The following is an 11,963-nucleotide window of genomic DNA, read 5'->3' as shown; positions in this document are numbered from 1 at the left end:
CATGTACCCTAGAACTTAAAGTATAAAAAAAAAAAAAAAGCAACACAATAGGAATGGCAAGGAACTTCCTCAATTTGTTCAAGGGCATCTATAAAAAAATCCAAAAGTAATGTCGTACTTAATGGTGAAAGACTGAATGCCTTCTCTCTATGATCAGGAATGAGATGAGGATAGCTACTCTTACCACTTTGATTTAACACTATACTGTAGATTCAGGAGGGAAATAAGGCAAGAAAAATAAATAAAAGGCATTTATATTGGAAAATAAGAAGTAAAACTGTAGTCATCCCACTGTATCCATGGGTTTCACATCCATGGATTAAACCAACTGCAGATTGAAAATATATGGAAAAAAAGTTGTGCTTGTACTGAACATGTACAGACTTTTTCTTGTCATTATTCCCTAAAGAATACAGTATAACAATTATTTACATAACATTTACATTGTATTAGATATTATAAGTAGTCTAGAGATTTTAAAGTATACTGAAGTATGTGCACAGGTTATATGCAAATAGTATATCAGGAACATGAGTATTTGCAGATTTTGGTATGTGTGGGAGGTTTTGGAACTAGTACTGCATAGATACCAAAGGATGATTGTGTATTCACAGATTACATGATCTTGCATATTAAAAATCCTAAGAAATTAATAAAAAACTATTAGAACTAATAAATGAGCTCAGGTCAGTTGCAGAATAGAAGATCAATATATAAAAATCAGTTGTATTTCGGTACACAAAGAACAATCCAAAATGAAATTAAAAAAATTTCATTAACAATAGCATAACAAATTTTAGGAATAACCTTAACAAAAGTGTAAAATGTATACACTGAGAAATATAAAACATCATTGAACGAAATTAAGGAAACACCTAAATAAATGGAAAGATATCTCATAGAGGACTTCATATTTTTAATATGGCAATACTCCTTAATTGATCTGTATGTTCAGTGCAATTCCTACTGAAATCCTAGCTGTCTTTATTGCAGAAATTGACAAGTTAATCATAAATTTATATAAAAGCAAAGGGACTTAGCATAGCTAAAACAGTCTTGAACAAAGTTTGAAGACTACCTAATTTCAAAATTTATTACAAAACTACAGTAATCAAGACAATATGGTACTAACTTAAGGATGAATATACAGATTAATGGAAAGGAATTGACAGTCTCAATATAATTTCTCACATTGATGGTAACTGATTTTTGATCAGGGTGCCAAGACAATTCATGGGCAAAGAATAGTCTTTTTAAATAATAGTGCTGGGACAACTGGATATCCACATGTAAAATAATGAAGTAAGACATCTACTTCACACTATATATATATATAAAAAAAAAGCTTAAAGTGGATCATAGGCCTATATATAAGAGCTAAACTTATTAAAACTCCAAGAAGAAACACAAGTCTTTGTGTACTTAGATTAGGCAGTGGTTTCTTAGATATGACACCAAAAGCTCAAGTGACAAGAAAAATAGTTAAGTTAGACTTTATCAAAGTTAAAAACATCTGTGCGTCAAAGGACACTATCAAAAATGTGAAAAGACAACCCACAAAATGGAAGAAAATGTTTGGGAATCATATATCTGATAACTGTCTTATCTCCAGAATATAAAAGAATTCTTACAGCTCAACAATACAACTTAATCTAAAAAGTAGGCAAGGGACTTGAATAGACATTTTTCCAAATAAGACATACAAATGGCCAATAAGCATGTAAAAAGATGCCCAACAGGCGGGCCCCAGAGCGGGCTCAGGGGAGCGTGGCGTGCCAGGCGCCTCCCGCCCGGAACATACGGAGGCTGGCCCAGGTGGCGCAGGAGCTGGAGCAGGGCCCGAGTGGGCGTCCGAGCCCGAGCGGAAGTGGGAGAGGGGCCGGAGCAGGGGTCCGCGCCGCGCTGCTGAAGCCTGGCCGGCCGCCCAGACACTGCCTGCAGCCTGGCCATGGCAGAGCCAAGGAAAGGATCTCTATACAAACAAATACGTGGCTGTCAAATTGGAGCTGATCAAGTCCTGGGCCCCACAGCTGCACCTGGGGTACTGGTTCTACAAGCGGCTCAGCGCCACTGAGGGCGCCCCTCAGGTCTACTACCTACTACTTCGGCCTGTGCTGAAAGTACAACGCCATGGTGCTGGAGCTGCTGGGGCCCAGCCTGGAGGACCTGTTCGACCTTCACGCTGAAGACGGTGCTCCTGATCGTCACCCAGCTGATCGCACGCATGGAGTATGGGCACACTAAGAGCCTCATTTACCAGGACGTGTAGTCCGAGAACTTCGTGGTGTGGCGCCCGGGGACCAAGCAGCAGGTCGCCATCCACGTTATCAACTTCTGGCTGGCCAAGGGGTACACTGGCCTTCAGACCAAGAAGCACATCCCGTACCGTGAGCACAAGAGCTTGACAGGCAGGGCGCGCTACATGAACATCAACATGCACCTGGGCAAGGAGCAGAGCCACTGCAGTGACCTGGAGGTGCTGGGCCACATGTTCATGTACTTCCTGTGCAGCAGCCTCCCCTGGCAGGGGCTCAAGGCCGACACGATCATGAGCGGTACAGAATATCGGGAACACCAAGTGCACCATGCCCATCGAAGTGCTCAGCTAGAACTTCCCAGAGGAGATGGCCACATACCTGCACTACGTGCGGCGCCTGGACTTCGAGAAACCCGACTGTGACTACTTGTGGAAGCTCTCCACCGACCTATTCGACCGAAGCGGCTTCGTGTTCGACTCTTGAGTACCACTGGCCCAGGAAGCCCTTGGCGACCCCCATCGGCACCGTCCATACCCACCGGCCCTCCCAGCCTCAGCTTTGGGACAAAGATCAGCCACACAGCAAAAACCAGGTGCTGACCTCTACCAATGGGGAGCTGAACGCGGATGACCCCACGGCCAGCCACTGCAGCGCCCATCAGGGCGCCTGCAGAGATGGAGGTGGGCGATGAAACCAAATGCTGCTGTTTCTTCCCCCTGAATCTTCTCCGTGCAGCCCCTTGGGACGTGAGCTTGTTTGAGGCCCTTGGGGCCCACCCACAGCAGCCCAGGGCCAGACTCTGGCTGGAAGCCGGGACGCAGACTTCAGGGGCCGCACCTGTCTCAGCCGGCGGCCCCATCCCCCAGACGAGGGGTCAGTCACTTCTTTCACATAAGACTGGCCAAAATTTCTACACCTCTGTCTAGTCCGCCCCTCCAAGAGCATTAACTATTTAAAACAAGGAAAAGAGGATGGGGAAGACCCCTTCTACCCCCAAACCTGCCCCTCCATTTCTTTGCTGAAGTGAGTAGTGCGATCCTGGAGGCCCTCACGGCTGAGGCCTGGCCCCGGCCCCGCCAGCCGCCCCCGTTAGCTTCATAAAGTCTAGCTTCTCTCCCTCGATCCAAAGGCCGTTTTCTGGAGGGGAGGGCAGGCCTGGCCTGGAGTGGTGCTGTGGGGCTATCTTGCCCAGGCCCACCTGGGAGGGACACAGGCATTGCTGCCAGGGGTGAGGCTGTGCCCCAGGCTTCCCCAAAACTAAAGGGGAAGGGAAGGGTGGGGCCGCGGCTGAAGCCAGCTCCGCACCCAAAATGCTGCACCAAAGCCCAGGCGCCGCACGCACGGCCACTGCAGCCTTTCCCAGCCTCGTCCGGGCGAGGGGCAGGTGGGCCCTGCTAGGAGGGTGCTTCTCGAGGAACCTGTTCCCGGAGGCTGTGCTCCGACCCTCAGAACCTGAGGGGGTGGGCCGGCTGGCGTCGCCCGGCTCGGCCCCTGGGCTCTGCTGCGTGGGGGCGTGCGGGCATGGGGCTTCCTGTCTCTGTGCTCTGCCACCCGGCAAGCAGCCGCAGACAAAATGCCTTAAAGCCTCCGGCTCAGCCCCGCAGGTGTATGTGCAAGGGCCTGGGGGCGGCTCTGGACTGGCTGGCGGTCCCCCAGCGGGTCAGCTTGAGGCCGTGCCCAGGGCGGTGGCCCTGAGTCTGGTTTTTGCTTTACCAAGTGTACAGGAATGGCATTTACGTTTCTCTGATGCTCTTTTGAAGCCATACAACTTAGGGGCTTTTTTAAAAAAAAAGAAAAGAAAAATGAAACCCCCCCAAAAAAGATGCCTAACATCATTGGTCATTAGAGAAAAGTCAATCAAAACCACAATGGGATAATAATAGATCTACAAGGATGGCAAAAATCAGAAAGACAAACAATAACAAGTGTTAGAGGATTTGGACTAGTTTGGAAGCCATATATTGCTGTTGGGAATGTAAAGTGGTGCTGCTACTTTGGAAAACAGTTTGGCCATTCCTCAAAAGGATAAACACAGAGTTACCATATGACCCAGCAATTCTACTTCTAGATATATATGCAATAGAAATGAAAACATATATCCACAAAAACTTGTACATGACTCTTCATACCAGCATTATTCACAATAGCAAAATAATAGAAAACAGTCCCAAATGTCTGTCAGGCGATGAATGGATATGGAAAAAGTGGTATATTCATACAATGAAATATTAATTTGGCAATAAAAGGGAACCAAGTAATGATACATGCTCTAATGTGGATGAACCCTGAAAACATTATGCTGAGTGAAAGAAGGTAGACAGGCCACATGTTCTAAAATTAGAGCGTGGTGATATTTGTATAATGCTATGAATAAACTAAAAACATTGAATTTTACACTTTAAGTGGGTGGACTTTATGATAATTATATCTCAATAAAGGTGTTACTAAAAGACTCAATATGGAGTATTCTTTGTTTCTTTGAAGGACAAGTTTTAACTTCCATTTCTCCAAAGAAGCAATTATTTGTTTTATGCCAAATTAGCATTTTCAGATTCTCTACTGGTGTTACTGGATTAAATTATGTTTTTACTTTTTGTTAAGGTTTTATTTCTACATTTTTTGTTTCCTATTGCTTCTACATTTTGTGCACTGAAGGAGGTAGTATATTGATTTTACACTTACATTTCTTGTACTTTCTGCCTATATTAGTGTTATCCACATATCCTTTTGTCTCTAATATATATTTAATACTGTTAGCTGTGTTTTCTAAGTATGGGATAATACCTTTCAGTATGCTGTAGTTGACTGTATATAGATAGTATGTTTGTATATGAACTGTTTGGAAGCTGACCAAATGTTTTTATTATCTTGTAGATTTTATTTTCCTCGTTGGTATTGCAGCGGCAGCAACAGAGCCTATCGGCATGGAATATCTCGAGGTGCTGAAGCTCCTCTTCTTGATGACTTTGTCATGTCTTACCTCTTTGCTCAGGTATGATTATACTATCTTACTTGTACATGTGTTAAATGATAAATATTTTGCTGTTTAGTAAGTCACTTAATCAGGAAAAACTTCACATATGGGAAAATTGCAGTTCTGTCTTGCACAGCAGGTGCAGAGAAGTAACAAAATTGAGTCTTTTTAGCACGTTTTAATCCCATGGTTTATGGATAACAATCTATTTTATAAAGTTTTTTGGATTGATCCTTTTGAATTTCTTTTTTTTTTAGGACTTTAGGTCATTTTAAGGATTTCACAAGGTATAGACTGAGGTTTACAGCATGATTCATGTAGGCATATGTGGCTAAAATATTAGTAACATTTCTTTAGGGTTTTAAAAAAATTTTTGGACAATTTCAGGCTTACACAATGGACAATGAACTGTAGAGGAAGTAGGCTACATAAAAAATAAGCTATGATAGTTTGTGTAGCTGTTTATAGGAAGGTGACTGGATGCTGATACTTAGTCTAAGCTATATATTCAAGTTATTTGTTCACTAATACAGTTATGTCAAATTTTGGTATTGTGTTGGTATTTCATAATGCTTTCTTCTCTAGTACCTTGATTTAAACAGTAATTGAAATATTTTGTCATTAAACAACTTGTTTTTATGTGCTGCTAGGCTAGTATGAATAGAAACTAAAGGAAGAAAATATATTAGTGCTCTTGGGTAAAAATACGCACTTGGCATCCCCAAGGTATCAGGAGTTCTAAATCCGATTTGCTAATATTGTAGGAAATAAGCCCACAAATCCTCATGGCTCGCATTTCCGAGAAGCAGCCTAGTAAGGCTAGTTCAGTTTATGAACAACAAAAGCAAAAATACTTCTCTACTGGGGTATGAGACCAACAAACTTTATTTTTATTGTGGTAAGAAATATATAATAAAAATGACCATTTTAAGTGTGCAGTTCAGTTGTATTAAATACAAACACATTGTTGTACAACCATCACCACCATCCATCTCCAGAACATTTTTCATATTCCCAAATGGAAATTTCATACTCATTAAATAATAACTATTTCCCACTCCCAATGGCCTTTCGCAGTCACCATTCTACTTTTGACTATAAATCTGCCTTTTCTAGGTACCTCATACAAATGGAATTATACAGCATTTGTCCTTTTTTGACTGGCTTATTTCACTTAGCATAATGTCTGCTAGGTTCATCCATGTTGTAGCATGTGCTAGAATTTCTTTCCTTTTTAAGGCTGAACAATATTTCATTGCATATGTATACTATATTTTATTTGTTTATTCATCTGTCGATGAATACATGGGTTGCTGCTGTGAACATGGGTAAACAAATATTTCCTTGAGTCCATTTTCAGTTCTTTTGGATATATACCCAGAAGTGTAATTGCTGGATCATATGGTAAATTTATAATTTTTTTGAGGAACTGCTACATTATCTTCTGTAGTGGCTGTACTATTTTTCAGTCCTACCAGCAGTGCACAAGTGTTCCAATTTCTTAACATCCTCAACAGTGCTTTGCTTTGTTTGATAATAGCCATCCCTATGGGTATGAGGTGGTATCATTGTGATTTTGATGCGTTACTTCTCTAACAACAAGTGATCATGAGCATCTTTTCATATGCTTGTTGGCCATCTGTCTTCTTTGCAGAGATGTCGCTTGTTGGCCATTTGTTTATCTTCTTTGCAGAGATGTCTATTCAAGTCCTTGGTTCATTTTTAAATCAGGTTGTTCGTTTGTTGTTGTTGTATTGTAGAAATTATTATTCTGGATCTTAACTCCTTATAAGATACATGATTTGTACATAGTTTTTCCCATTCTCTAGGTTGCTTTTTCATTCTGTTACTTGTCTTTTGGTAGACAAAAGTTTTAAATTTGGCTGTATTCTAATTTATCTATTCTTTTTTGTTTCTTATGTTTTTGGTGTTGTATCCAAGAAATCATTGCCAAATCCAATGTTATGAAGCTTTCTTTCTGTTTTCTTGCAAGAGTTTTATCGTATTAGCTCTTATATTTAGGCCTTGCATCCATTTTGAGTTAATTTTTGTCTATCATGTAAGGTAAGGGTCCACTTCTTTTGCTTGTGAATATCCAATTTTCCTAGCACCATTTGTTGAAAGACTGTCTTTTCTCCATTGAATGGTCTTGGCACCTTTGTTGAAAATCATTTGACCACCAACTTACTTTTTTATACAGCTCCTTTATCTTTATAGCCATTATAAAAAGAGAGGGAGATGGAAAGAGGCTTCTGAGAGTAGCCTTTTGAAAATAGGATATTATGAGGTTACAACTTTCTGTTGCTTTTACCGTATATTATTCACTTGTCCTGCAGAGCTAGTTTATTTTGGGGGCAGGCTAGTTAAGTCCCATTTATAAGCCAAGTTTTCCCAAATTATTCATTCAGCTACTTTAGCCTAACATTAATACTGCAATGTCTAGTATTTTGATCTAGAAAATTTTGGTTGATTTCAGAATACTTAATTTTATCCTTCTAGGAAGGACTGTCTTGTCTAGCATGGCAAGATAATTTCACCATATAATTCTAAATTATGTCTGGATAGTACCACAAGCAATTTTCTATTTTTTAATGTTTTTACTTCTCTAAATTTGTGCCCAGAAAATATGATAGTATTTAGATTACTCTAGGATTATACTGTTATTTTATACTATATACACATTGTACACTATATATAGCAAATTTGACCAGTGGCATTACCAGAATGTAAGAATATCTTGACATCTTTGAATAACCAAAAAATAGATAAGCCACTGAACTGTCTTTAAAGTTCTTAAGACAGTACCTATAGGAAGACAGATTTGGAAAAGGTAAGCAAATAAAAATCAAAAGTAAGGTGGCCCTTTTAAATTCAGTTTCCTCTGGGAATTAATTGTCTTTATATCATCAAATATGGCTGCTCAGCAAATAAACTGCTGACACGTGAACAACTTTTAATTAATTCATATCTATTCAACAACAAATGGATATTTACCTCATGTTCTTGGCATCATTTCTGATTTTGTGACTGTGACTGTTTTTTATTTCCCTGGCTAATGAAGATGTAAATTTCTTAAGCTCAAATTTTGTCTGCTACTCAGATGAGAAAAGGTTTTCTTTCTTATTTTTTTTATAGAGATGGGGGTCTTTGATGCCCAGGCTGGCATGATCATAGCTCACTGCAGCCTTGAACTCCTGGGCTCAAGTGATTGTCTTGCTTTAGCCTCATAGCCTCCCGAGTAGCTAGGTACAGGTGTGTGTCACTATGCCTGGCTAATTTTTTTAGTTTTGTTTTTGTAGAGATGGGGTCTCGCTGTATTGTCCAGGCTGGTTTTAAACTCCTGGCTTCAAATGATCCTCCTACCTCAGCCTCCCAAAGTGCTGGGATTACAAGCGTGAGCCACCACACCTGGCCTGAAATTTTTCAGTAGTTTTAATTAAATGAATATTTTGAGGGTACATACTATAATATTTAAGGAATAGTATTTATTATGTTTTGGCATTTGAGACTCTTCCATTTGTAACTTTTCTCTAGTGAATAGTTGATTATGTTTTTAGTTTTGCTATCACTAATTTTTCATATATTTATTGTCTTTTGGTCATGAGTTCCACAGAATTTCCACATGAGCAGAATTTGTTATCTACCAGTTCTTTTCTTTTCTTTCTTTTTTTCTGAGACAGAGTATCGGGAGAACCTGCTTCCGATGGTTACGTGGTTTCTTTTCTATTTCCTAGGTGTCTTGGCTGGTTTGAGAAATAAAGGGAAAGAGTATAAGAGAGAGAAATTTAAAGCTTGGTGTCCAGGGAAGGCATCACATGTCAGCAGGATCCGTGATGTTCCCAGAGCTGTAAAACCAGCAAGTTTTTATTAGCGATTTTCAAAAGGGGAGGGAGTGCACGAATAGGTGTGGGTCACAGAGATCACATACTTCACAAGGTAATAAAATATCACAAAGAAAGTGGAGGCAGGGCGAGATCACAGGACCACAGGATGAGGCGAAATTAAAATTGCTAATGAAGTTTCGGGCACACATTTGTCATTGATAACATCTTATCAGGAAACAGGGTTTGAGAGCAGACAACCTGACTGACCAAAATTTATTCGGTGGGAATTTTCCTGTCCTAATAAGCCTGGGAGTGCTACAGGAGACCAGGGCTTTTTTCATCCCTTCAGCTTCGAAGGCACGCCTTAAGGGGCCATCTACAAACCTACCCTCAGGGCGCATTCTCTTTCTCAGGAATGTTCCTTGCTGAGAAAAGAATTCAGCGATATTTCTCCTATTTGCTTTTNCACACATTTGTCATTGATAACATCTTATCAGGAAACAGGGTTTGAGAGCAGACAACCTGACTGACCAAAATTTATTCGGTGGGAATTTTCCTGTCCTAATAAGCCTGGGAGTGCTACAGGAGACCAGGGCTTTTTTCATCCCTTCAGCTTCGAAGGCACGCCTTAAGGGGGCCATCTACAAACCTACCCTCAGGGCGCATTCTCTTTCTCAGGAATGTTCCTTGCTGAGAAAAAGAATTCAGCGATATTTCTCCTATTTGCTTTTGAAAGAGGAGAAATATGGCTCTGTTCCATCCTGCTCACCTGCGGCCAGAAGTCTTATCTCTGGTGTTCCCTGAGCATTGCTGTTATCCTGTTCTTTTTTCAAGATGCCTAGATTTCATATTGTTCAAACAGACATGCTCTACAAACAATTTGTGCAGTTGATGCAATCATCACAGGGTCCTGAGGCGACATATATCCTCCTCAGATTATGAAGAAGATGACAGGATTAAGAGATTAAAGTAAAGACAGGCATAGGAAATCACAAGGGTATTGACTGGGGAAGTGATAAGTGTCCATGAAATCTTCACAAATTGTGTTCAGAGATTGGAGTAAAGACAGGCATAAGAAATTATAAAAGTATTAATTTGGGGAACTAATAAATGTCTATGAAATCTTCACAATTTATGTTCTTCTGCTGCGGCTTCAGCTGGTCCCTCTGTTTGGGGTCCCTGACTTCCTGCAACAAGAGAGTCTCCCACTGTTGCCCGGGCTGGAGGGCAATGGCATGATTTCGGCTCACTGCAACCTCCGCCTCCTGGGTTCAAGTGATTCTCCTGACTCAGCCTCCCTAGTAGCTGGGATTACAGGTGCCCGCCACTACACCCAGCTAATTTTTTGTATTTTTAGTAGAGATGGGGTTTCACTATGTTGGCCAGGCTGGTCTCGAACTCCTGACCTTATCATCTGCCCACTTTGGCTTCCCAAAGTGCTGGGATTACAGGCGTGAGCCACCATGCCCAGACTATCTACTAGTTCTATATGGAACCAAGGCAAACTATTAAAAAGAATCTACCAAGTCATTGATCATCATCTACTTAAACAGTATAACTTACTTGCCTGTTCTCAAAAGTGTGGTGAAATAAGTGTTTAAAATTGAGCAAAAATCTGTCTCCTACCCTGAATTAATTTTGTATTAGCAAGATTTAGGCCATTGTTTTGGTTAATACTGATTATATGATGGTGTGCTTCTTAACAGTTTATTTTCTTATATGAAAATATCTTCTATATTTTATTAATAAAAAAGCAAATATACTTTTAAATATATGTTTCTTTTAATAAAATTCATTTAAAAAGGTTCCAGTAAAGCTTTAAGGTCGTGAGACAAGTTATCAACATCAAAAGAAGGGAAATACAGATGTAGAATATACAAGGCCCTATATTTCTCTTGTCCGGTTTAAAACCTTGATTCACATTGTTATTTTAGGTAATATGGCTCTTACCTTTTTTCTACAAAGAAAATTGGTATTATGATTAGAATATTTGTACTTTTGCTTTCTTTTTCTTTGTCCCATTACATGTTCAGTCTGATTTATCTGTATTCCTAAATCCTTCAGGTCAAAATCTTAGAACCTCTGTGTTTCTCTCTTCTTCATTCTTTATACAATATATAGTTAATAAAGTATCAGCCTTTTTCAGGATCTTTTAGTATCTTATGTTTCCTGGATCAGATCCTTATTATTTCATATCTGAGCCATACACCAGCCTCTTAAAGAGCCTCTCTGAATATACTTTATTTTCTTCAAGCACTTCTATCATTGCTATTACTCTACCGATGGAAGAGACATGATGAAAATAGATCTCCATAGTTTCTAGGATTAGGTCATTCAAGGGCACCTGCAGTCTGACCCCAACTTACTTTTCTAGGTTTTAATCCACATTATTTCTTCATATAAACTTCAGTCCCTAATCAAATTAGTTTATGCATCTGAACATAACTTGTGCTTTTTTGTGTGTCTCGTTCCTTCTATTTCTTTACCCTGTTTTGTGTCCATCATACATTTCTTTATTTTTAAACACACTGTGAAGTTTCAAATCTTCCATGAAACCCTCCTTGATTACTCCAACTGAATATAATCTTAACTCTCTCCAAGTTCCTGAAGGAGCTTTTGTGTGGTGCTTCCTATATCATGTCTGGCATTATAATTATTTGCTTCCGTTTAGCTTCTAAGCTAAATTTTGGTCCCCTTGATGACTGAGACCACATCTTATAGAGTCATGTGTCACTTACTTATGGGGATATATTCTGAGAAATACGTCGTTAGGCAGTTTTACTATTCTGTGATTATCATGTATTGTACTTATACAAACCTATATGGTATAGCCTAGTATATGCCTAGTCTATATGGTATAGCCTATTATTGCTCTAGGCTACAAACCTATATAGCATGTTGCTGTAC

At 39.9% G+C, this 11,963-nt stretch overlaps 1 protein-coding gene and 1 pseudogene across 1 annotated transcript in view; both read left to right on the top strand.

Annotated features, from left to right (window-relative positions):
- Positions 1-1,967: 1,967 nt before the first annotated feature.
- LOC108523027 (casein kinase I pseudogene) lies at positions 1,968-3,184 on the top strand (annotated as a pseudogene).
- Positions 3,185-5,136: 1,952 nt separating this feature from the next.
- LOC108523026 (tyrosine-protein kinase JAK2-like) overlaps positions 5,137-11,963 on the top strand; it is a gene marked incomplete at its 3' end in the record, with an annotated part of 78,772 nt that continues 71,945 nt past the window's right edge. The window contains 1 exon segment of the mRNA XM_017863480.1: positions 5,137-5,250. Coding sequence (XP_017718969.1) covers positions 5,230-5,250 — 21 coding nt within the window.

This window comes from Rhinopithecus bieti, unplaced genomic scaffold (genome assembly GCF_001698545.2).
Source record: "Rhinopithecus bieti isolate Rb0 unplaced genomic scaffold, ASM169854v2 scaffold_72297, whole genome shotgun sequence".
In the NCBI taxonomy this organism is placed as follows: domain Eukaryota; kingdom Metazoa; phylum Chordata; class Mammalia; order Primates; family Cercopithecidae; genus Rhinopithecus; species Rhinopithecus bieti.
This window is presented reverse-complemented; position numbering and strand designations above follow the sequence as displayed.